Source organism: Calypte anna, chromosome 1 (assembly GCF_003957555.1).
Source record: "Calypte anna isolate BGI_N300 chromosome 1, bCalAnn1_v1.p, whole genome shotgun sequence".
Classification (NCBI taxonomy): domain Eukaryota; kingdom Metazoa; phylum Chordata; class Aves; order Apodiformes; family Trochilidae; genus Calypte; species Calypte anna.
In genome coordinates, this window is record NC_044244.1 from 44,957,159 (window position 1) to 44,983,053 (window position 25,895).

General features: G+C 37.9%; 1 protein-coding gene across 2 annotated transcripts in view; it reads right to left on the reverse strand.

Moving 5' to 3' along the window:
• The window catches only part of PDE3A (phosphodiesterase 3A), a 244,362-nt gene that overhangs the window by 9,389 nt on the left and 209,078 nt on the right, over positions 1 to 25,895 (reverse strand). Inside the window, exons 6-15 of one of the 2 annotated variants that reach the window (XM_030446873.1) lie at positions 23,651 to 23,870; positions 19,710 to 19,795; positions 19,083 to 19,252; positions 17,800 to 17,937; positions 15,193 to 15,304; positions 12,835 to 12,948; positions 11,192 to 11,391; positions 8,798 to 9,001; positions 6,614 to 6,769; positions 2,619 to 2,859 (exon numbers count right to left, since the gene is read on the reverse strand). In XM_030446873.1, coding sequence (XP_030302733.1) covers positions 2,619 to 2,859; positions 6,614 to 6,769; positions 8,798 to 9,001; positions 11,192 to 11,391; positions 12,835 to 12,948; positions 15,193 to 15,304; positions 17,800 to 17,937; positions 19,083 to 19,252; positions 19,710 to 19,795; positions 23,651 to 23,870 — 1,641 coding nt within the window. Of the gene's footprint in view, positions 1 to 2,618; positions 2,860 to 6,613; positions 6,770 to 8,797; positions 9,002 to 11,191; positions 11,392 to 12,834; positions 12,949 to 15,192; positions 15,305 to 17,799; positions 17,938 to 19,082; positions 19,253 to 19,709; positions 19,796 to 23,650; positions 23,874 to 25,895 lie in introns of both variants that reach the window. The other variant, XM_030446866.1, reaches the window with a different exon arrangement.

Genomic DNA, 25,895 nt, shown 5'->3' on the forward strand with positions numbered 1-25,895 from the left:
TTGCCTGAAGTATGTCTGTGTCAGGATCCAAAACGTTTAGCCCTTGAAGCTTTTGAACTAGAAACAAAGAGCTTTTCATTGAGCACAGACCAAATCCAACTCAATCCTTCATTAGAAAGCCCTTGGTTCCCTGTAGGAAACATTCAGGTTTAGCACTAATAAGAAGTGCCTATCCTGCCAATGCCTCAATGGGACATTCTCTCCTGGGTTTCCCAGGTGACTCCACATTTTGTTTCTTCCGAGGACACCAGAGAGCACTTGCTTGTGGTGGTAAAATTTGTCTGAATCACTAAAGACTCAGCCTGTTTAATTCTTATACTTGCATCAGAACTTTGGTTCTGCATAATAAAAAAGGTTGCAAGCTAACTTAAGATTTTAAAACTCTTAGATTTATCTCAGCTACTTTAGTGAGTTCTCAGGACCTAGATGAAGAGCTTTCTACCACAATGATATTTATACCTCTCTAAAAGAGATTTCCATCAAGAAAAAGATCTTCACCAACATCTATAAAACCCTTAGTATGTATGCATTATTTTACTAAGAAAGTTTAGGACATCCAAGATTATGTTGATGATAGGTACAAATTCCTAATGACCTGTATTGACACAAAGGATGCTGTAGATTCCTGATTCAGATCCACACAGTCACAAAGAATTTAGGAACCCAGCAGAAAAGTTTGTATGGTTGAGAAGATGAGCACCCTACATTTGGTAAGAAGAAGGTGGTAAGAGTTTCTTTGGGTATTTCAAAACTTCTGATACATTAATTTTTAAGGTTTTGAAAAAGATAAAGATCCTAGTAGCACCAGGTTGCATAGTAACATACTGTTACAGAGTAGAATCTGAAAAATAAGCCAGAAGACAACTAAAAATTTATTTGTTTTGAATGCGGCAAGAGTTAATAATGTCCTGTGCTTTTAACCTGAAGCCAGTGTTGTTGGACTGTACAACCAGTTATACAGAAAATAAGTACAGAGATCCTGAAAGGAAACTAAGGATTCCAAAGTAAGGTTAGACACTCCAGTGGATATATGAGAATATCTTTTATCTTTCTTTTTGATACAGCAATATAAGCTACAGGAATACACTTTCCCCTGGCAGACAATTCCATAAATACCAATCTGCCACAGAAACATGTGTCTCTGCCTGTCATTACAGAGCTAATAGATTACCAGGTGATCTAAAATAAATCCATGTCTGCTATATTACCTAATGTCTACTCTTCTCAGGAAAAAAAAAAAAAAAGCTTTTTTGTGTATATCAACGTGTTAAACTTAAAAAATGTGCAAGTGTGTATGTGTGAACAACAGCAATGACATCTTAAATACAAACTGTATACCCCTGGATCTTCCTATAGATAAAAGGTCAGTTCTGCACATCAGGAGATACAGATGGTAGTTCCATGTTCTTGTGTGACTTATTGCAACCATCAAATCTTACTGTTTCCGTTTCACAACGGAAAATAGGAATGGCACTCACTAGGGCGTAAAAGCATATAGGAAAGAACAGAAAATGCAAGGCTGTTAAGAGAAAAAACTATGTATCAGTATTTCACTAGTGCACCTAAGTTGCTTTGTAAAAGGATTAGAGATTGGGGAGGGAGACAAACATGACCTGGAGGAAGGAAATAAAAATAGGAAATAAAGAGGGAGGAGGAACACAAAAGAGGAAAAGGTAACACATGCAGAAAGAAGTAAAAGAAACAAGCACTTCTAATGAGTTCCTGAGATCTCCTTTCAAGGTTCAAAGTTTTCTCCCAGTATGACAAATCTTCTGGAGGAGAAGCAGGAGGCTATCAAGTTTTAGTTACTTGTAGTGAAATGAGGCAATCAGGTGTTGCTAATTACAAGGTGGGAGGCGTGAGCTTCACCCTTTATTGGTCACCCAATTCTGCTCATGCACAGCTGGGGTCAGCCCTAATTGGTCACAGGTGGGCTTAACACAAGCTCACGCCTCCCACCTCATAATTAGCAACACCTGATTGCCTCATTTCACTACAGTTACTGATTAGCCAGAAGGGCCAAATGATGCAGCTCCTAGCACACAATACAGCAATGCTCAGTGTCGAGTCTTTCCCTACTCTCCTCCATACATTAACTTGAAGAAATTTCCATTTTAATACTTCCATTGCTAGAAATTCTGATACTAGATGAGCATCTCAGAGCCTCACTCAATTACTCCTGTACATCATGCTAACTGATGAAAATTGAGTGTTTTCCTCAAAAAAATCTTCTCCTAGCCATCCTTTCTTCGACTGGAATTGTTGTAGTCTAACATAGTCTAAAAATGTCTCAGATAGTCTAAAATATGAGATAGTCTAAAAATGTCTCAGGCAAAGACAGGTGATGCATTACCAGTAACCTCAACTGAAGGTATAAATGAGTATTAGATATGAACAGCAATGTGTATCAGTCCTGAAACCATGGGATGTCTCCATGAGCAATGTAACAGGCTACATCTCAGCTTCTCCAAGGACAGCAGCGAATCACTGTAACTCTGGAGAGGTTCATGTTGACCCTGACCAATTCACCATCACTAGGCTTTTACAAAACAGCTGCTTAGTTTTTGGTCACAATATGAAACTTGCTCTGTTGAAATACAGTAGCGTGAATAACTTACTGGATTCAGTATTTTCACAAGTTTCCATTTCTCCTGTTTCTTCCTCTTCGTGCTCATCAGTGTCTCCTGATTCATCACCATCTTCTATCCATTTCCCTGGCATCAGCCCTGCTGAGTCATAGGAGTTACATAGTGGTCCCACAATGTGAGTAATGAAAGATTCCTGGAGGTGTGCCAGCTGAGGAGCAGAGCGATCCATGAAGGGACTGATTGGCAAGCCCAGGCTAGCCTCTTCATCACCCTGGAGATGAAAAATAGCAGTCATTTCTCTGACGTAAATGAATCAAAACCACGTCACAAACAGGAGTAATGGACGTCAAACCGACTGAAAATCATGGAAGAAAAATAATCCAACTCCAGTGCCACTTCTATAGCACCCCAGCATGATCATACTCTCATGGCATGCTATGCCAGCACATCAATGCTACAGCTCTTCTCTTGTGAGAGGACCCACTACCAACTCTTTGAACTTGACAAGGATGTTAGTTGATGGCCATACAAAATGATGGCCACTGGCCTTGTCTTGTACTATACACTGTGAGGGTGAAAATTTGAAAATTATTTTCTCTCTTTCTTCACATTACTTTGAAAAAATTCCTTCTGATTTTATGATAGGTCACAACAACCTTGTTGCCAGTCACCTGTTTGCAGGGAACAAGACTGAATTTCTATCTCGTTGAACTTGTTTAGATTTTAATTTTGTTCTTACTATGTATAACAAGGAGAGGTCATCTTGTCTTTGGGTCATTACCCTTTATGTCCTGGGTCTATGAGAACAATTCCTATGAAAGCAGGAGTTACTCTGAAGCAGTAAATTGTTCCCATAAAGGTTTTTGTTGGATTTTCTCAGGGGGAGAGGTAGAGGAAAGGCACAGGAAGACTTTTTACTCCCTCCTCTCACAGTGTAAAAGGTAAAACTTTCTTGCACAATCAAGTCAGATATACTCATCCCTATAACAACAAAACTTCTGACGATACCAATGTGTTTGCAGCTGAGCAGACATGTCAAGTGACAGGTCACTGGATGCCACCTCACCAGGTAAAAAAAATTAATCCCACTAAGCAAACCTGATAATCCCACTATGCAAGCCTGATAATGGCAGATTAATAGTTTTATACAATACAATACAGAGGTCTGTATTTGAGAATATGGATAAGAATTAGGGAGATATTTACAATTTTGATTATGTTATGGATGGCCTGAATATGTCTCACTGTAACCTAAATTTTCAAAAAAATGCCAATGTATCTGGTCGACACCCTGTTGATAGCTCAGAAGGCCAAAGAATAAAAGTTAAATTTTTTAGTATGTACATGAGACAAGTGTCACATTTCCTTGTGCTTTGTTGTTTTTATAATAACCTCCCCCCAAATGTTATTGTCAATCCTAAACACAAAATTCTAGTATTAACAAAACACTAAAACCTGCCATCCTTGAGACAGCAAGTAAATTACGAAAAGGTGGCAGCTTGCCACCTTTACAGTGATACATCTGAGATTTCCTGGTTGTGAGCTGTCAGGAGCAGGAAGGAAGCTGACTATTGAAATGTTTAGGAGTTCTTTTGCCATGTTCCATTAGACCATGATTTATTATGTGAAATAGTTTGCAGTGTATTTTTTTAATTCTTTTTAATATGTCTAACATCTTCAAATAAGTATGCTCAGCATGTGGAGGGAAGGAAAGAAACCTGCTGTAATAATTTCAGACAGGAGTTTGGATGTTTCTGTGCAACACTTCTTAAAAGAGAAGTTTTTATTTATACTGGAGTTAAATTCTTCAAAGAAATTGGTGTGTGCTTAAGGAAATTCAAGAAAGATACTTCATTATTTGCACAGCATACATTTAGTGGACATAGTTTTTGACAACAATTCTAGGGAAATTCAAACTTCCTATAAAATTATCCTTTTAGAAAATAAGAAAATTAAGACTTTTCCCTTCTCAGAAAAAAAAAAAAAAAAAGATGATCAAAAGCATGGTGAGGATGGTTTGATACACCTCTCACAGAATTTTACATTAAAGAAAATTAGATTTTAACCTTGGTTAGATTAATTGACAATCTAATTTAACCTCCTGAACCCTGAAATAAAGTCCTAGAAAGAAATTTTTCTCTGTTTGAAATCCCACCAGTATCCTGTCAACATAGCAAGTCATGCCATGAAAAACCCAAACCAAACAAAAAAGCAGGAAATGTAACAGGACATATTAACTTCTCAGTAAAGTGAATAGACATCATTAAAACAAGATCAAAAGCAAAACCTCTGAAGTCTTACTGACTACCTCATCTCTTAGAATTTGCAAGCCAAGAGTTCAAATACAAGTGCCAACAATTCCCATGCCAAAAGGAATGTCCTTAACAAAATCAACAGATGTGTTGTTCTGAATTAAATTTTGTAGAGAGGATAAATCTTAATTTTTATGTATTTATTTATTAATTACAAGATTAGAAGAACGATAATCTCCAATAGTCTTTTGGAGCTGCTTCCAGGAGCACAGAAACATAAGTAGCACATCTTTCTGACTGATGGAGGGAGTCATATCATATACCTGACTAATAGCTTTTGTCTGCATGCAGTAGGCACTCACATAAGCTACAACCATCACCAAAATTAAGTGATGTACAATTTGTTGGAAGAGTTGTAATGATAACAGACAAATAATAAGGAATACATTTCTTGAAAGAAAATTTGGGAGATGAAAGTTGACTATTGTTGTTTGGGGCCCCATTGTCTTTAAGAAAAAATGAAAAGACAAATGAAACTAAATGTACATGTAATATATGCAAGGGTCATTGTTTTTCTTTTTCTCAGGAGATCTGAAATAAATGAAGGAGCTTCAAGTCAAAGCCTGTATTTTGTCTCTTTTCCCCTTTCTTTCTATACTCCAGAAGGCAGCAGCAGAAAATCATCTTTTTTTTTTCTTTCTTTCTTTCTAAACTTTAAGTACTGTAAATTTAAGGGAAGATGAAAAGAGTTTAAAAGGGGTTACTCCATGATTTCAGTTTACTGCACAGCCTCCCCAGGCAGTCTGTGGTGTGTCTGTATCAGTGACTGAGTCTGCTCACTTCATCTCAAAAAGACTGGATGAGGAGCTTAGAATAACCAGCACATTCAAAATGTATTCCCACTCAGGAAACAGAGGAATAGTGTGGGAACAGCTCTGTCCCTTCCATTGGGCAGGGTTATAATGAGGAAAGGTTCAATTGAGGGCTCCCTTACACCTGGCAAGAGAGGAGCAGTTCCTGGCTGTATTCCCAGTTATTTGTAAATCAATCTGTGGCTGTCCTCCTTCCTCATGCTATCATCAGCTGAACCCTGCATAATTAGTGCAGTTTGCAGTTGTGCTGATAAACCTTCTGAAAGCTGAAAGTGCTGTTTTAGAAAATAAAGTAGTAGTCTGGATCAATGTGTATGAAGCAGCTCTGGTTAGTCTGTGAGAAACTGGAAATCAATGTTACAGTCATGCTTAGTACATAAAGGTTCTGTGAGAACAGAGATGTGGCCCACAGGGATAAAAAGTAATTCCTCTGCTCTGTTTTGAATACCTCAACAAGGATGTTGTGTCCAGCTTTGGAGAACATAAGTCAACAGAAATGTGAGCCACCTGAAGAAACTGCAGAGGAGAGCAATGAAAACAAGCTGCTGTCTTCAAAAGACATTGGAGGAAGGATGAAAGATAGTTTGCACTAAAGATGACTGAAAGGGAGATATGATGACTGCCCACAGAAAAAAGAGGAAAGGAAGCCATGTCCACTGTAAGGATAGCGCCAGACTGGAACAATTAACTCTGCAGAAACCCCATCTTCAGAGGTCTTTGAGGACAGACCATAGAAGCTTCAGTGGCAACTGGACTTTCACTGATCCAGCAAAAAGATTCACTGGTGTGACCCCTGCCACTCCCTTTACCCATGTTCTCCATGATATTCACTCTTCACCAGCACGAGCATGCTGTGAGACTTCCACCTAGCAGGCAGCACTTTGGACATGCATTTATTTACCTGTTCATAAAACTCATTGACAATGCCTTCTGTCCACTGCAGATGCAAATCTTTGCACTTTGCAGGCCCATTGATGTCAGCCAACTTAATACACATCTGGCAAACCAGCAAGCGGTCGTTCTCATTAGTCCAGTCAATTCCAACATCATCATTTACCTAGTAGAAAGAAAAAGGAAAACCATGACAATAATCCTGGATGAAAGAATGCATCCACAGGGGAAGTTCAGCTCTGGGACATCTTACAGTAAATTTAGCTATTTAACAAAATCACAGGTCTAAGCAGGTGAGCTAACTTGAGGTTGAATTTGCAGGCATCTTTAGAGCAATGTGTTAAAAGAAAAATAAGTGGAAAAAAAAAATCAACATTGACACAAATAACGAGGAATTAGTATTTAGCAAATGTTGTGCCTGTTTGAAAGGTGCTGTTACAGCACCACCACCTATATACAAACATGTCAGATACGCTCTCTGAGACCGTGCTGGTATAAAAGAGTTTTTGCCGACTGAACATAAATAATCTCTTTCTAAGTCAGTGATTACTCTGGGAAAGCCAGGCTCAACCACAAGCACTGGTTAATATGTTTGTCTTCTCCTCCCCTTTTTATTCCATACATGACCACTTGAATATTCAAGCAATAAGGAGAGAGAAGGAGGTTAAGAGATGTCCTTACAAACCTATAATGAGCTGGTGGAACATATATATCAGACCGTTCTCCTATTTATTTGCAGTGTCTCGGCTATCACCTTACTCAGTCACCACAGTGGTTCCACCTACTGTTGTCCAGCCTGACAGATTTTAAGATAAATTCAGTTTTCAATATCCATGATTTACATTTGGTCAAGACTGCTCTCTTCCACAGCTAATATCTGTGATAAATCCACAGTAATCACTAGTTTAGTCTGGTTTTTTGTTTTGTTTTTTTTTTCCTTACTTAGGTTCACAGAAGTGAAGGTTTTGGTCCAAAATGTCAGTTTTAAAGGATGTATTCAGACAGCCTAAATTCCTCTTGCTTTATCATCATTGTAGCCCTGAGAGATGAGAATCCGCCAATACTGTTGCACACTTTACAAGGAAATTAGGCAAGGAAAAGTGATCCCAGAGTTTAAAATTAAGACCTAAAGAAATCCTCACGATACTACAGGAGGTATTGGGTCATGATTGGCAGGGGTACAGAAGGAATTCAAACTTTTGAGAATCTATAGATCACTTCTCTATCTACCCGGCACCACAACTTAAGGCTTTTTTTACAGCTTCTGAAGCCTAGCAGAGAGATATGTGTTACAGGAAAATGGAAAAATAATGTCATGCATCTGGAAGCTTGAAAATTTCAGGATATGGGCCCATTCTATGCAATACCACAAGAAAACATTTTATCTATGGTCACCAAAACAGCTGGGAGGTCCTGGTCCTGAATGAGAAACATACCATGCTTCGTATGTTTCTCACAAGGAACAAGAAGGCAGTACCAGCTCAAAAAGTAGGTATCATTTGGGCAACGTGCCAAAAGCCTTGATGGACAATGGAGTTTATTAAAGTTACTTTACAGATGCTAATTTCTACTAAGTTTGGTTCAAAGTGTACAATAATTTCTAAGAATAATTTTCCAGTATTATCAGTATACTGACTGAATAGAGCATTCAGGAAAGATGTTGAGTGGCCTTTCTCTGGGGTTTACTCATTTGAAGCGAAGTAGGACATAAAGATCATGCTTCCATTGCATTTGCAATTAGAATTTCAAACTTGTTACGATTTCTGTGCTTTGATAACATAACAGCATGATTAAACCAATAAAAGTTCACATCAAGTATTTAGTTGTTATGGAAACTTGATAACACCTTTGATTTTTTTCTGTTAGTGCTTTGCTAACAGATCTAACAAGCAAGTGAACACAAAAACAATGACAAAAATAGAGTGTAAGAGGGATTTAGAATCAAATAGTCCAGGCTTAAATCACTTTCAGAAAAAACTTAAACTTATATAAGAAAAGAAGCAGTGCCATTTAATTTGAGGAAGTAAAAAATAGCAGAAGTGACAAATTACTGCTCAACAGAATATTTTACAGCAGACAGAACATTGAGAAGAAAGAACTAACACAGCAGCCTTTCTGGCTTGTTCACTGTGATGCTACCAAGCCCTACAATCTTTTCTGACCCTCCGCCAGTAACCCGAACCAGTCTCCTTACCTTGGCATTGAATTTGGCAACAAAATCAAAGTGTTTCTTCAGGTCAGTAGCCAAAATTGCCTCAATGACGAGGAAGCGGAAATGCTTGAACTCCACGTGGTCAAGGTTGACCAAGAAGTTGTACTCTGGCCTTGACATGAAAAGGTTCCACGCAGCAGCAGCGTGGTGGTTCTCCAGGACGGAGCGGTCATTGTACAGCACTGCCTGTGAAAGCAATGTGGGAAGTTGAAAGCTGAGAAACCTTTTTAGCAAAAGAAACACTGCAATGAAGAAATAATGTGGGGATGAGGCATGAGGGAGGTTCAGGTTTGGTTGATTTGTTTGGGTTTTTTTTAAAGAACTTCTCAAGGTCTGAAGATGCGGTTTTGGCAGGACTAGCAGCAGATACTTGAACTGTTGTGGTGGTGAAGATTTATTGAAAGATCACTTTGAAAAATCTGGGTTTTTCATTCTCAGGCGTCTTTGGTTCTTGACTGAATGGCATCATATAACAATACATTTTCCTGTCTCAGCCCACAAATAAACAACTAAAACACTATAGGTGTGTGCTTTCCTGTACCTCAGAACTAAACTCGCTTAACCGGGATTATTATCTTTGGTGTTTGCTCCTGGCAATTCTGTCCATATTGGATAAATACCAAGAAGAGGAACAAGCAAAATTCCAGTTTGAAACCTGACAAGACACAGACTGACAGGCTTCTCATTGCCAAAATCAAAAATTGTTTAAATCTTTACCAAAACCCTCTTTGCGACAGCAATCCCACTCAGAAACCAAAGTAGCATCTAGAAACCAGACTTTATGGGACAACAACCATCCAGAAAATCTCTCCACTTCAGCAGGATTCAGTGTTTTGACAGTTTTGGTTTATGGAGAAAAAAAGCTTTTGGAAATATGCTTTTATGTAAAAAAGATATGAATTTTAACTTTTCACAGAAAAATATATTCATGTGTTCCAGTGGCTTTTCACTTCAATGATATTTTTCTGTCATTTAGGATGGAAAAATTCAGCCCTTTCCTAAAGTATAGAATTATTCTTTGCCCCAGAGTTGCTGAAGGAGCTCAGCTTTTCAGCCCATCTTGCCTAACTGCACAGCAAGCATTTGAGATAGATATCTCTTGTTATTCGAGCACAACTCCTGAGGGCAGGTTTTTAATACAGCAGTACTTTACCATTAATGGAAGCTGATATTGCTTCTCATGAAAAATAATTAAAAAACCCCTAGGTGCCAAATAAACATTCTGTAAATTTCAGGTCCTATCAGACTTTTTAAAAAAGCAAACACAAAGAAGAACAAATAAACAACAAAACCAAACCAACCCCGCAAAAAACAAAACAAAACAAAAAACCCCAAACCAAACCCAAGATGAATTTTACTTTTTCCCTATGAATTTATTTCCATACAAGGGACAATACATACAGGCTAAGCATTTAACTTTCCTTGTTGATTTTTACAAACAAAATGCTACAGCACTCTTTAAAATAGACTTAGATTAGCATGCATCTTCTGTTAATCTATTTACCTATCCAGAGTATCAAAATTCTCAATGACAGACAGATGTTGCAAGGATGACATGTATTACTATCAGTTTATAGACAGAAAATGACAGAGAGCAAGTTCTTGCTCTTGGTAAGAGAGGAAGTCTGGACCCAGGTTGGGGGGGAAATGTGGAATTTCTGCATCCCTTCCTGACTTCTCACCATTAAGCCATTTTTTTTCTTTCCTTGTCCATAGAAATGCTTTTCAGCACAGTATGCTGAAGCCAGTCAGGTCAGCTATGTAAAGTAAGGAAAGATGATCTCATGCTGAAGTCAATAAACAGTGACTCAGAATTGTTGAATTCAACTCCCAGCTTTGGCAGCAACTTCTGTGTAACCTTAGGTAAGTCTCAATTCATCATGTACAAAACTGAGATTATTTTATACAGACACCCATATCTTGATGGGAGAAATGGTAACAATAGATTCATAAAAGCTCAAATTCTACAAGAACAACAGAAAATTTGTTATGATCAAGCACAAATGTGCATAGGGCACTGTGAAATGTACAGGTGGTGTTTTTTTTTAAATTTTGTTTTAATCTTTCCGTGCCTTGCTGGTTAGAATAATTCTTTCCTTATTTCACAGTAAAAGATTCTTTAGCAGTCAGAAGAGCTTTAGCTTCTTCACAGAGACATTTTATCAGTACTTTTCTCAACTGAGGTTGGTGAGGGTGTGTAAGAAGTTTCTTACCAGTAATTCCCAAGCGAAGTGATTATTTCTGTCACTTGAATAAGCTGTGTTAAAATATTTGGTAGAATTCTGTTTCAGGGAAGAAACAGGCACCACTGGCAAGGAGAAGCTGTTAACAAAGACCTTCCAAACTTAACAGTGATGCTGCTTGAGATTCATTTACCTGAGGAGCACTTGTTGCTACCAAAAAGGCATTGGTCCTTCCTGGGTGATCATAATCATGCATGGCTGCAGCTACATAAAGAGCCATCAGTTCAAGGGCAGGGATGTTGCCAGCTAGGCATCCATAGCTGTCATCTGTAGGTGTGTATGTCTTCGAAAACACATAACCCATATGGCCATGAGTGATTCCACTGTCAGAATCTGAGCAGAAATAAAGAAATTAAGTCCTTACCGCTTTTTCAGTGTCTCACTGAAACCAAAGCAACAATGAGGATGAGAAGGAGCAAAATTACAGCACATAAGAGTGAACTCATCCTGACCTGAAATCTTTCTGATATTGTGTACCTGATCCAGTGCAATAAGGCACAGAATTGGAAAGGAACAAGTTCTGATCCCACCTGGGGATCTTCCAGCTGTCCAGAAGAGTCTGTTCTCAAACTATGTAAGTTACTAGCAATAAGCCATAGATTTATGGCTATGCAGAACCTTTATTCTGTACTTGATCCTCCCACTCTTTCCCTTAAGTGCTTTATCATATAGATTAATCTATGAAACTCTAACAGTCCTTAAAGCAATGGACTCACATTTATTAGTTCAAATACGGTGTATGTTTTCCAAACCAAAGGTCTAGACTTTGGATCTTTGCTGATACTCCTCTTAACAGCCTCTTTCTGAAGCAGCTTGAATATGCCTGTCAGAGGCAGATACTGAGTGAGATGCTTTGCTAATTTAATCTGCTTGAACAGATCTTACATGCAGCTGGACAATGTCTTTCAAATAACAAACACCAGAAAGCTCCCAAACTCAAACCCTTTCATTCCCCCCATCTCACCTCAACTGCAAAGTTTCCATCTATCCTTGCAACTGAAATTTTCCTGGAATAAGATGCTCCTCATGCCACTAAAACCTTCTGAAGAGTTTCAAAGATTATATATCTATGTGCCACACAAACATCAACAAAAAAAGCTAAAGCAGAACAAACTCTTGATTTTCCCTCAGTACTCCCACAGAATACTGACAGGTCCTCTATAGCAAGTGCTATAGACAGTGCTATAGCTGAACCTGGAGAAGTTAAGATTAAAATGCAGTACAAATTGTTTCATGTAAGGAGCAATCATAAAAGAGAAGACAACTAGTCCTGCAAAGTAGTTGCAAAATGTTAACAAGTCTCTTTCTTTGCAGACAGCAAAGGAAGGCAAAGGCAAACTTCACAACAGCCAAGCAGCAGCAAGAGCATGGCACTACCTACATGTCCTCATGTTTGTAATAGCAAAACAATGCAGAGATTTAAAAGTCTACAACGTGTCTAAAGCAGCATGGAAAAGCACTCCTCTTGCAGTTTTCCTGGAAACAAATATATTGTAAAAACAAATGGTAACAAACATCTGCTGTTATTGGTGACCACAAAGGCTTGAACCTACACATCATTAAACATAAAGTGTTAGGTTCTGGAGGACCAGTTCCATTTTCTTCAAAGTCACATAAACACACCTTAACTCCTTTAACATCTAATGTGATACTGAACTTAAAAGTCTATATAATAACAAATACTGCACACAGTCCTCAGTTGTTGGCTTTCTTACAGCAAATTCCCCAACAAAAACTTTTAAAACACAACATACATACTTCCACCGTTAAATATACCTGAATCGCTTGCTGACCCATGGTCATTAATCACAGTTGGGAGTCCTGGGATGGGTTGAGTAGTAAGGTACCAAACAGCATGGAGAACATCAGTTGCATGGATTCTGTTGTGATCTGTGTTACAAAGCAAAGGACCCTGCTATTAAATATGAAGGGTGTTTCCGACAGAGGGAAATCAGCACCATCTAGTGGGTACCATGTGGTAGTCAATCCAGCAGAGAAATCAAACACGGTCACAAGCATGAAAACCAGCTGTGTTCTGCAAATGCTCAGTGTCTCCTTGAATGGTATGACTCACACCAGTAAAGAAAAAAAGCAGCTGAGAAGGAGTGGGATCTGTAATCTAGGAAACTTTGCAAAGAAAGTGTTAAACAAGCAGCCTGAGCTATGCAACTCCAATCCTCTGATGGTTCTTTTTACCTATTTAAATGCCACTGGGTAAATGTGTATTGTTAACCTCTGATTCAATGAAACTAATGGGAAAATCTGATCTGCATTAGTAGCCAGATTTCACCTGCCTTCTAAATGCAAGTCAGGTATCACTTACTGACTGTGCTTGAGCAAAATTAGGTTCTGTGCTAGAAGCTGCACTACACACAAAAAAAAAAATCATCAAACTCAGGATACATGCACACTACACAGTTAAATAAGGTTCTTTCTTCAGTTTTCTGCCCAGGGACAAGAATCCAGGCCCTGGATCCTGTAATCTGCCTTACCACAAGCTCTCTTTACAGAACTGAGAGATGAAAGTTACCCCAAAGCTCACACCATGCGGTCCTTCAAGGCCAGATAAACTATCCCAAAGTCAACAAAACTGGCTGAAAAAGAATCACACAGAAAGCACCATTTAAATATACACTAGCAAAAAAAAAGCAACAATGATGCTGAAAGAGGGGGAATGCTTTGCTGCACCAGGACCAAAGCTTACATCTGGGGTTAAACCACTGAAGGACAAGCATTTCAGACTGTGATTCAGGCTAATTTTTGGCAGAGCAGAGGTAACTTCTATAGTGGCTAGCTAAATTAAAAAAAACCAAACATTTCCTAATGTGAATCATATGCTGTGGCTACATTTCTGCTGCTGCAGTTCTGGAAAGATGCATTTCAGAGGACTAAGCACAAAAATTTGGGACTCCACTGCTAGGTCACCCCCATCTCTAAAACTTACAGGGACTGGCTACATCTCTAGGTAATGAGTCATTTTAGTTGGTGACACCTTGGTAATGCTAATCAGTCACGAGTCTTCTCATTGGCAAACCAAATGCTGGAACAGGCTTGATGGGAACAGGGTAAGAACTAGGTTGTATTATGAAGATAATGGTCAAGAATTAGGATATCCATCAGGACTGGAGATGATATGTATCTCTCATTAGCAGAAATTCATTTCTAATGCCTGCCATCAGTGGGGCAGGAGCCACCAGCCTATATTTCCCTGGTTCTGGCAGAGGAAACATCACCATCTTGCTGACCCTACACTCCAGTGCTAGAGGCAGATGCTGGCTTTGTTTACACCTAAAATCAGGAGTGGAAGTGGTTTGGTAAATTTTATTTGAATTAGTAAACGCTTTAGGGATGACTGAAAGCAGATTTTCAGTGAATAAATGATTCACACTGAGAAATACCAGCTGAGCTGTAGTTGTAGAACAGTATGCACTCATCTGTTTCAAGTCAAGCTTTTCTCAGGGGTGACTAACAATAGGACAAGGGGCAATGATTACAGACTGAAGCACAGGCAGTTCTGTATAAATATGAGAGAATTTTTTCCCTGTGACAGTGACAGAGTACTGGAACAGGCTGTCCAGGGAGGTTGTGGCGTCTCCTTCCTTGGAAACATTCAAAGCCCACCTGGACAGATTCCTATGTGACCTGCTGTAAGTGACTCTGCTTTGGCAGGGGGGGTTGGACTAGATGATTTTTTGAGGTCCCTTCCAACCTCTAACTTTCTATGATTCCATGTAGCTTATTCTTTTCTGCTTTGCAAATCTTATCTCCTTTAGTTGCCACTAAAACTACAAATTGCTTATGGGGGCAAATGTTTCAATAAACACCAAGTGGGACATTGGGTATACTTGCACAATCAGGAAACAGCTCTGAGCACAGTAGCCTTATTTCAGGCTTTGCCAGAAGTTGCCATTAATTATTATGAAATAGCATGAAACATCAAATGCAATGAGAGAAAAGATGGGAGATGGGTGTTCACCACCAGCCTCTGGCTAGAGAGCCATCCAAGTGGTCACAATACAGCAGAACAGAAGAAGAAGCTGTTACAATTACAGAAGAAAGGTTTCAGTAACAAAGTGTGTGGACAATACCCAAAACTTCACAGAAGAACCAAATCTGCTGGGAACTTTAACTTACAAGGGATCTCTCGGTATCCACATTCCAAGGCATGAAAGTAGTTCATGAATTCCCTCACTGGTATTTTAAAGGTTTCAAACAGCCCCATGTCTTCAAAAAGCCTGTATGATACCTGCAAAATGAAGAACAACCATGCTGCTAGAGACCAGAAGAACTCAAAATTAGATTTAAGAATCATTCTGTTGAATGGTCCCATGAAAACCCCACTTTTCAGGTAGTATTTTCTCAAGCACATTTCTCATTTTCATCAAGCACATTTCCATAGGGATGTGGCTGCACAGCCAAACAGACAAGCTATTTGTTCCCAACAGTCCTACTTGTTTGCAGGCAACCTTCTTGCATTTGTTGATCTGCCTTTTGTATTTGCTTTCTTCAAATACTTGTTTCTTTTAAGTGTTGGCACCCAGTCTCTGGGTCTAACAAATAAAAGTTCTCACAAGGGTGGCTGATCCCAGGAATATCCCATCCACAAGGACTGATTTCCCTTATTCCTTCACATAACTGCTGAACTTTCTTTCTGCAGAAGCTATGCTTGATAATGATGTGACCAAACACTCCTCTTGACACCATGCAGGGACCAACTCACCCAGACTGCAGTGATGCCACCCCCTCACTCAAAGCTCCTCGGGTGCTGAGAACATAGAGCACCACCAGCATTTCTGGTATCTATGGGGCCAGTAATAAAAGCTGAAGAGAACACCTGACCTTAGCCTATTCTTTTTTCATTTCTTTTGCTTTCCAAGGCAAAGAAGTTTCTCTTCCATTGCTTTTCATTTTATAGGAGATGCAAGAAGAATGTTTAGTGTGATTGAAGACATTATCTGACTTTATGGCTTGTGGTGAAGCATCAGCTCAGTTGGAGACCTCTGCTGTTCCTTTCTGAAATGAGACTGGTATGTAACTTCCTCTTAAAATCCTATCACATATTTTTAGTGCCAAATTTAGAGTGTTTGCCACTGTACTTTGCACAGATGCTTTTATGGCTGCTGACTGCTTTGGGGTGGTTTTGTTTGTTGGGGTTTCTTTTGTTTGGTTTTGTTTTTTTTTTTTTAATGTCTAAATCAATTCAACATTCCAAAAAGAAAGAGACGTCTCAAGCAGCTTTAAAGATTCTAAGCTAGCATTTGCTTTCTAAAATGAATGCTACCCTTGAGGCACATGTCAACTCTGCTTTGTTCCATCTCATAAATTTAACTTACCAAGGCAAACAGTTAATTAAGCTTGTTAATTTACTTATTTTTAATGGATGAGTCCATTTCATGGCAAAATACAGAGAATAAATCATTAGAGCTTTTGTTTGCCTTTGTTTATAATATTCCAGGATTTAAAAATTATACAAGAAAAAGACAATACTTTTTTTCTGGATAAAAAGATTTATTTATTTTAATTCTCTTATTTCTGAAAACAATCTTGTTAGACAGATCTGAGTATATGGGAGAAAGCAGTAGGGGATCTATATTTTATGTTACAGAAAATGGTAAATTTTGATAACAAATATTACTTATTAAAGCTTCTCTATTTTAATTCGCATGCCTCGTTTTGTGGCACTGCAAAATGAATAAGCTGCTCAGAACCTGTGTAAAAAGCAGACGTTTGGAAACAGTGTGGAGCTTTAGTGCACATAGTGATGGAGGCACAGGGAAATAGTCTTGAGAGGTATGAAACTCCATGCAACTTGGTAAAATGCTTGGAACCTATACAGTTAACCATGTAAAACAAGAACAAATTTTGGCTCATCCAAACTGTTGGCTTTGCCATTAAAAAAAGTTTTCTTTTCCCTTGTGTTTCATTTTTTAGTCTGTTACCTAGTCTGTTTTAGTCTGTTACCTAGTCTAATTCTGTGCTATTAGAAAACAACGTGACCAATAAAATCCAGACGTGCATTTTAACCACAAGCCCACTGTCCAGCCCCAAAGTATCTCAATAGCCATAACTGAATTGATATCGATATTCATGTCTAGCCATAGTCTGCCTGTTCCTCTAAAACTCATCTAGAGAGCTGGCAGGATGTTTTAAACATAGCTACAGAACAATAAAAGGCAGACCACAGAATAAATTTGAATTCATGCCGTGGTTTTCCTGGTTGACTACTGGATAATTGAATTTAGCTGAGGAACAGCTCATCACCAAGGGACCAAGATTTGATACAGCATTCTCTGGAGCTGGCTGCACTGAGATCTGCCTAACATACTAACCTCTGTGCTTGGGGCAGGGGGTGTGCTAATTGTCCCATATTATACCAATTAACATAGTTTCTTTTTTTTCCAGCAGTTATCACTACATAATGTCTTGTAAAGTGATAGTAGATTCTCTCTGATTCTATTGTGCCCTTCATTTAGGAACAGTATCAAATTACTATCAAAGTGCTGACTTTAAAACTGAGAGAAAGTAAAGTAAAAATAAAAGCAGCAAGTAAAATAGGTGTGTGTAAAATTTAAAAATATAGAAATTTAGAAGTAAGGAATGTAATGAGATGGACTTCATATTTTCAGCTTTGAATTAGGTGCCAGTGAACACAATTCATTGGATAATGGGTCTAAACACTATTTTGTCTAAATCTGTTGACAATCTAGCCAGTAGATGTCCAGACATATATGTCCTTCTCACCTGACTGAGAATCCGACCACATTTCTTTCCGATTTTTTCTACCAAATCAAAGATTGGGAAGTTCCAACTATTTAGCTGTTCCATCAGGGGATCCAAGTTGTCCATAACCAAGGGCTCAGGAGCAAGTACAGGTTTGTCCTATGCCAGAAATCAGAATAAAGAGTATTTTTAGTTCTGTGAAGCATCTCATGCAAAAATTTATGCTCTTAAAAACTAAAGTCATATTAGCATCATCTGTAAGTCAGTGGTACTTTGCTCAGCTCAGTGGAGATGTCCCCATTTCTACCAGCCCTGTAGCTAGTCACTCTCCCTTATAATTTGTTTCACTTGAATGAAGAGAAAATTCTGTATATGAAACATTAGTCTCTCTCTCATCCATTCACTCATTCATTCATGGTAATCTTTCATTCATTTCCAGAGGAGTCTCTCTTCATTGTAAAATTTGCTGCAGTGCAGAGGGAAAAATGCTGCTTCTGCTGCAGCATCAGGACCTATTAATTACAATATAACATGGCCAGTGGAGCTTGGTCCAAGTGACAGCTTACACTTATTAAACTGAAACCTACCTATTTCTTAGGACTGCAATAGAAGATGGGTTGTAACCTTCCTTTTACATTTCTCTCTGGATACTTCTTTCAATTTCACTATTGTTACTAAGAAACTGTAGATGAGTAAGTGCAAAAATATCACTGGAAAAATGCTTTCTCTCAGCTTGCCCAGATCCAATAAATTACAGTAATTTTTTCAAGAGCCCCTGCCAACTTAAATTTATTAATTCAGTTGCACAACAAGCTGTGGAAAAAATAACTAAACAAAGCTTTCCCTTTACATCTCAGCTTAAAGCTGAATTCAGTAATGATGTGAAGATTAGAACTTGTCCACCATACTGGTATATACTTATGTTCAAGACATACACCAACAATAATATCATGCAGCACCCTCAGACAAATGTTAATTTATTTTAAAAGAAGGACCCTTGTACGTGTTAGCCAGGACGGCGACGCCAGTGAGGTGCTGAAGAGACCGAACAGAAAGACTAAATATCATGCTGTTAGTCTGAGAAGATATGTTCATTCCAATCCATTCCCTTTAAATGCAATGCCAAATAGGCCAGAAGGCCTAATATTTCAGAAAAGCCCAGATCCAGATCCAGAAACATATTTATTCATCAAAAGAGATGGTTAATAATTCAGAAATGGCAAGTGCTTAGCAAGTCTCTCGCATTTTAATAGTTCCTTACAGCCTTAGGGTTTTTTTGTGTGGGTTTGGATTTTTTTTGGTACCTCAGGTGGTATCAAGGGATGCAGAATGATGGTCTCAGGTGTGTAGGTCCTACAGACGGATCCCTTCCGTGTCTGCTCCTTGGAGCACTCCGTCTCATCATCGTTCTGTACGATATCGCTGCTATCGCTGTTGTTGGTCTCATAGTCAGAAGTGGCTTGTGCAGGATCATCTGCAACACAAATCACAGAACTTGTTGTGTGACCAGCAAGGATGACATGAAAGTCATCCTGTGACCTTCTGAATAATAGCAACAGGATCTCTGACTCATAATACATATGTGTGCCTTGGCGAGGTCCAAAATCAGGCAATCTGTCCACAGGTATCAAAGCCCTGCAGCCCTGCAGAGTGCAAAAAATGGGATCAGGGACTGAAGAGTGAGAAAAATTTTGAGGATCGTTATTTGAGCTGTCCGGGTTAGAGGAGGGAAACTTCATTTCTTTTATGTTTTAACTCCATTCATTGGGATTTTGCACGTTGTACACCAAAAAAGGAAAGAATCCTCAAAGACAATTTGAATAGTTTCACCCACATATGCTCTCCTTTTATGACAGACAGGCATAGCCACTGTTTCATAAATGATTATTGAATATTAAGAGATGAGGAGTGTTTGATGGACAAAGAATTACCTGTTCTGTTCAGAGTGTGTGTGGTACCATCATTTCTACTTAGTGTCCCATCACCAGCTTCTATTTGGTTATAGGGTCTGCCACAGCTGTAATAAATCAAGACATACACAGAACATAAGAAATACTGCACATTAGACAGTCCTAGGTACAAAGATTTCCGATGACAGTGTAAGATTTTATTGCACAGTATAAGCTTTGGTATTTTCCTGCCAAAATTATGAGAGCAAGTTGAATTTTTATTGGAAGCCAGGAATGTTGAAAAACAAAAATACAGAGACTTCAGAATAAGTGGCCATCACCATTAAGTATGTGTTGCCAGTATTAAAATATATATATTTTTTAAATTAACTTTTAAATTCTCTAAGTTTATCAGTACAAAAAAAAAAAAAAAAAAAAAAAATCCCCTGGTTTTTTATTACAGCTGCTCCACAGACATGAATTAATTAAACTATGTCAGTGCCATACAATCTTGTTCAATGTGCACACAATCATGATGTGGCTTCACTCTCCTTTTCTTGTTTAAACTTGAATATGTTCATCTTAAAGAGGGAAAAGGTATTTTGCCACTACTTCAGTGACAACATACCAAATACATCAAACCAAAGGGGCGTTTTGGAGAGAATATGAAGTGAGTGAACTGGCATCCAGACATCTAGCAATGAAATCAGAAGAGAGAGTTTGCTTCAACATTCCCAGAACAGAAAGACATTATGGGAGGGATCACAATGTCTTGGCCTTTCCAAATGACTGGCTCTTCTATTCCATTAAAATACTTTATTCCTTGTGCGCAATTCCTCTTTAAGCCCTAAATATGAATTTAATACCAGTTGGAACATTTCAGATTACAGTGTCCCAGTATTATTAAGCCAGGACCTGAAGGGACAACGAGTTCATGAAAACATGAGAGAACTTAACAGATCTGAAGCCTCATTTAGTAGTACTATAGGAAAAACTGTCCATGAAAAATTGACATTTTAGCATTTCTTTTCGTGGTTTGAGTCAGTATTTTGTGGAATATCTCATATACAACAGCCTTTACAAAGCAATTTGATTTCTCGAATTTTGTACTAGAAATTTCACACTAATGTAAGTTCACCATATAAAAATTGCTGAAGTCCTATACCAGATGGCTTTTGACTGGGTCATCCAAAATATTCTGGAGCTTGGTATTCTTGGAGCCTTGCAAACATAATGAATTCCTGAAAGCATTTTAAATAAAAATACAAATCTGTATACAATGATATGCAGTACATAGCCAAGCAAATAAATCTTGTATCACTCAGTTTTATAAAGAGATGAAAAAAAAGTATTTTTTTCTCTCGCCCATCTTCCTTGTGGTTTCCATATGGTCAATGTTTACAAGCCAAAATGCAAAAGAGAAAGAGAATCTTTGATTGGTTGCAATGCTACAAGGCGTTTGCATTATTAGGAGGGTAACTTCTAGAACATAGGCAAATTCACACTGATTTAATATGTATGGTTTATATAAAGCACTATATTAAAAAAAAAATTGCTGGGCTATGTAGTGGAACACTTGAAATCTGTTCTATGTCAGAAGCCAACATGCCCATGCAACTTTAATTCAATCCCTTTCACGTGTGGGCATAATAATACACTTTTTAATCACAGGACGGTTATGCATTTTTTCCACAGGATTCCTGCTTCATACACTAAGAAGACTTAATAATTATTATTTATAGCTTATTTTAACATAATTTCCTGATACATAAGCCTGTGCAATGCAGTTCTCAAACTCTGCTGTCCTACCACATTTAATTTTGTAAGTGAAAAAAAACCCAACAAAAAGTACAGTAAAACTGACATCAATGCCAAGACCTGGGTCAATCTGATTTAAAGTACTGAGCCCATTACAGAGTTCAATTCCTCTTTTGTTATTGCTAGGGGACGAATTAGTTTGGTGGTGACAGAGCTTTGCTGATTTCGTATTATTTCCTAGCAAGGCAGATTTTTGGCAGTAAATTTAGGGGTATTCATACCAATTTACGAGGACTAGCAATTTACACTGTGAAAGCTCAAACATTAAAATATTTATTTCCACTGATTATTCATTTAACTCTCTCTGTCTTAGCCATTTAATTTCCTTTTTTTAAATTTTTTTTATTTATTTAATTGTGCTTACATTACTAAGTGGTACCTTATTTATGTGCAGCTTGTATCTGTGGATATGTCATCTCCATATACTAATGGCTAGAAATGTGGCAGTGCTTGTGAGCTTTTTAAATGGATGTGAAAGGAACAGTGATTTTTATTAATAGAGTATGCCAAGTCTATTAGCAGTCATTACATTTTGTTTTAAATAATGTGTTTGTTTCAAATAACCAATGGGAAATTCTGTGCCAGCAATGTAACTATTTCTAATGCTTAAACAGTCTAAGCATTTGAAGAAAAAGAAATGAAGAAACTAATTATGCTATGGTACCTACCTAGATCACATAAGACAGAAGCTACATGTGCTAATAAGCATTTTACCTATTATTACACTGAAATCAAATACTACACACATTAAGAAATTTTATTTCATTACTATCAACAACAACCTTACATTGGGTTTTTTTTTTGACATTTTTTATGCAACTGTAATAGAAAGTTTCCAGTGATAATTGTTACTAGCTAAAGTAAGAATAAAGTAACAACAAATACACAGTTGAATAAGACAGTAGCACATTTATGGTCTGTTTCTTATATGTAATATAGTTTCATTTCAAATTAATACATGCAAAACTCAGTTTTCAAATACCTTTGGAAAAATGTTAAAAGCACTTAGATTCTACTTAGTCACTATTTAGTCACCTAAACACATCTCTAAAGCCTGGCAGGATCCTAGCCTGAGCTCCAGTGAGGATGACTACCTGGAGCAAATTCACAGCCTTGATTTGGAGTTTCTCACACCCATTTCCTAGGCCCGCACGCAGCACGCTGAGACACATTAAAGGCACATGACTGAAGTCAGAAATGAAAAACTATTTCCAAAGATAGTAAAACTTGGTAACATTTAATGCATCCTCAGATGACTCGCTGTCCACTAGCCAGCCAATAATCACAAACCACTCGTTACTACGACCAAAAGTGACATCTGATGATGAGTAAGGCAACCTTGACACTGCACTAGAACAACCTTCTAAATACCACTGTTTCCCACTATTCTGAACTGGACAAATACTGCAAACTGCAGTAATCTAATTTAGCAACTGAGAAGATAAGCAGAACAACTTTCTTTCCAAGATGCTGATTTTGCAGAGTAGATCTGCATAATCTAATAATCACTACTTATAGTGTGAAATTAAATGAAGTCACTGCAACTCTTATCAGTAGAAAGAACTTGGCTACAGTTGATTTCTGAAAAAGATCCCAATGCTACATAATATGACTGTCTACAGTGGACAGAATCCACTCCTTCTGAGACATGAAAATTACATAGTCTTCAGACGTTTTTGCCTCAAGGTGTGCATTTTTGGCACACCTTTATCAAAAGGCAACGGGCCAGCAGCCTTTAAATTGCAGCAATCAGACTTTTCTATCAAACATCTGGTGCCTGCTGTGAAAGATTTGGCCTGTGACCGGAAAGTGACTGTTCATGTTAAGGGCATGGCATGAGAAACACAAGTTGTTAACACAAAATTCAACTTTGGGATCTGGAAGTAATTGATGAAGATATTATTTAGGAATCAAAACTGCATCTGATAGGACTAAAAGCTATTCCTGAAGCTAAGCACCTTGCACTTTAAAAACATTTTATAGCATGAATCTACATGACTACTCATATACTAGGAACTGCTTAGATATGATGAAATATCTGTGATTCTGTGAAATGTCAATACACAATACCCACCAAATCAGAAAAACCTGCACATGGGCTGAAAAGAGCTTGCTTGTGAGGACAATATGAAATGATTGCAGTGCATGTCAAATTACTGTCTTACCTGCTGCAGATGACAGAGGGGCTGATAATAGGGTCTGAGAGGGTAGGTGCACTCTGAGTAGAAGTTAAGACTTTGTGTGGCTTTAAGCCTTGCTTGGTATCAGTATCTGTAGAGTCCGGAAATGACACAGAAGATGTTTTTCCGGTAGGACTTGTGGCAGGAGTTCCCTGAATCGGTGAATGGCACGGGGAGGTGAGAGGTGAAATATTTGGTGGGATACCTGCTAAGAGAAAAGCCTTGTTAATTAACAGAAGCAGAAGATGGTTGCATGAGTTTACTGGGCTGAACTGCTCCTCTTGAGATGCAGAGCTGCCAACACAGCTTTCAAATGGAAAAATAAAAGAAAACCATCCTCTACTCTGAGCCAAGCCCACTTCTACACTGAGCTTCAGCCACTTCTACCTCCTAAAGATCTGGTTCAAACCATGAAGCATATTCTCCTTGATGCACTAACTGGCAGGCATGAAATTAAAGGCATGAGTTAGTGTCATGACTATTGGTATCAATGTGCTCAAACCAAACCCCAAACAGGCAGTTGCCAGACCCATCTGTAATTTCTCTGTGCTTCATGGTATTCTTCATGGTAATGCAGGGATAAGAAAGACCTAGCCACATTGCCAGAAAATTAAGATTTCTACAAATGTGAAGACTAGCAATAAACAAACAAACAAAAAAAGCAGTTTTCAGTAGTCATGCTTTATATGAATATATAAAATTGCACTTACGGTGCCATTTCTGCATTCTTCACAGAATTCAGATCTTGTGGAGACTGAGTTTATTTTTCAGTACGTGTTGCCCGCTATAGTAGATGTGCAGCCAATTGTACCACATGGTTCTGAACCCCTGATCTAATGGATCAGAAACTGACAAGATCCACATCTTCAAGCACTAGTAAGATATAGTTCTCTCTGTCTCATTCTGTCTGAGCACCACTGCCAAAATGAAGTGCTTCAGACAGCCCAGTGTTTGAGACAAAATGCTGCTTTCTTTTGGAATCTAATTTACATTTTCTAGTCTTAGCTAAAAAGGTTCCCTTCACAACCCAGTGCAGAGGAGCAAGCATTAACTATCTAAAAGGAAACGCATGTGAATTGACTTATCACCTGTTCTGAAGTTGGTAAGAACTCAGCCTGACTTCATTTACCATGCTCACCTTCAAAGCCAAAGGATATACAGAGCTTAGGAACTTTAAATGAATTTATATTTGAATTATGTCCACTATACAGATGTGTTCCAGACACAAAAATGACTTTAGAATAAGGCAGTATGTTGATTCAAATTTATGAAACAGTAAACAGGATATATTCATACAGTTCCTCTGTTGTTTGCTTTTTCATTTGTTTATTTGGTTTGGGGTTTTTTTTGTTTGTTTTTTTTTTTCTGATAAAAACTTACTGCAATGAGGTTAAAATATGTTTTACTGTTGACAGTCCAAGAGTTAAACATAATCTCTGACAGTTAATACACTGTAATTTTGAGATATCAAACATCTTCTAAGTTTTGCTTAAGGTATTTCTCCAGCAAACATGTGGCATGTGTTACTGTCTTAATTCAATGACCACAACTAGGATATTACTCTAGTCTTGAGATCAGAAGCCTACAGAGCAATTAAGAAGTTATCAGATGGCCATGACATATGGAAAATGCTCTAAAATACAGAAAGTCTCTGTTTCACATTTACTAATCCTTTGAGATATCTGCTTTCCATCCAACAAAAATATGTCTTCAAAAGCATTTTGCAGGCTGTTAATTGCACTGGGTATTGAGTTGGATTATTATCTGATTTTGAGCTATATGTTACCAAATAATCTTCATGACTATTAGAGAATACTATATATGTGGTCATCTTTCAACAATTTAAAGCAAGTCCTGGGATTTTAAATGGTAATTTTTACTAAAATGTTTCTAATCACAGGTGGCTTTCTACTGCTAGTCTGGACGCCTGTCTCCTAAAATATATTTCGTTGTGGGTTTTATTTAAAAATTAATTTGCCAAGGTAGGTAACCAAAATTAAATAAGTTTACTGGGAAAAAAAAAGAAAAGATTTTCAGTAACCCAATGTTTAACCATTTATTGGTAAAAGTGAGAGAAAATGTATATTTCTAGAGCAAGGAATTTTCAACAATTGAGATAAAAGAAGAGTAATAATACAGGGAGATTTCTTTTAAGTACATCCATCTGCTTGGGTACCCCAGAAGTTTTGCACATGTGCAGGTCTGAAATTGTAAACGAGTACCTTGAATG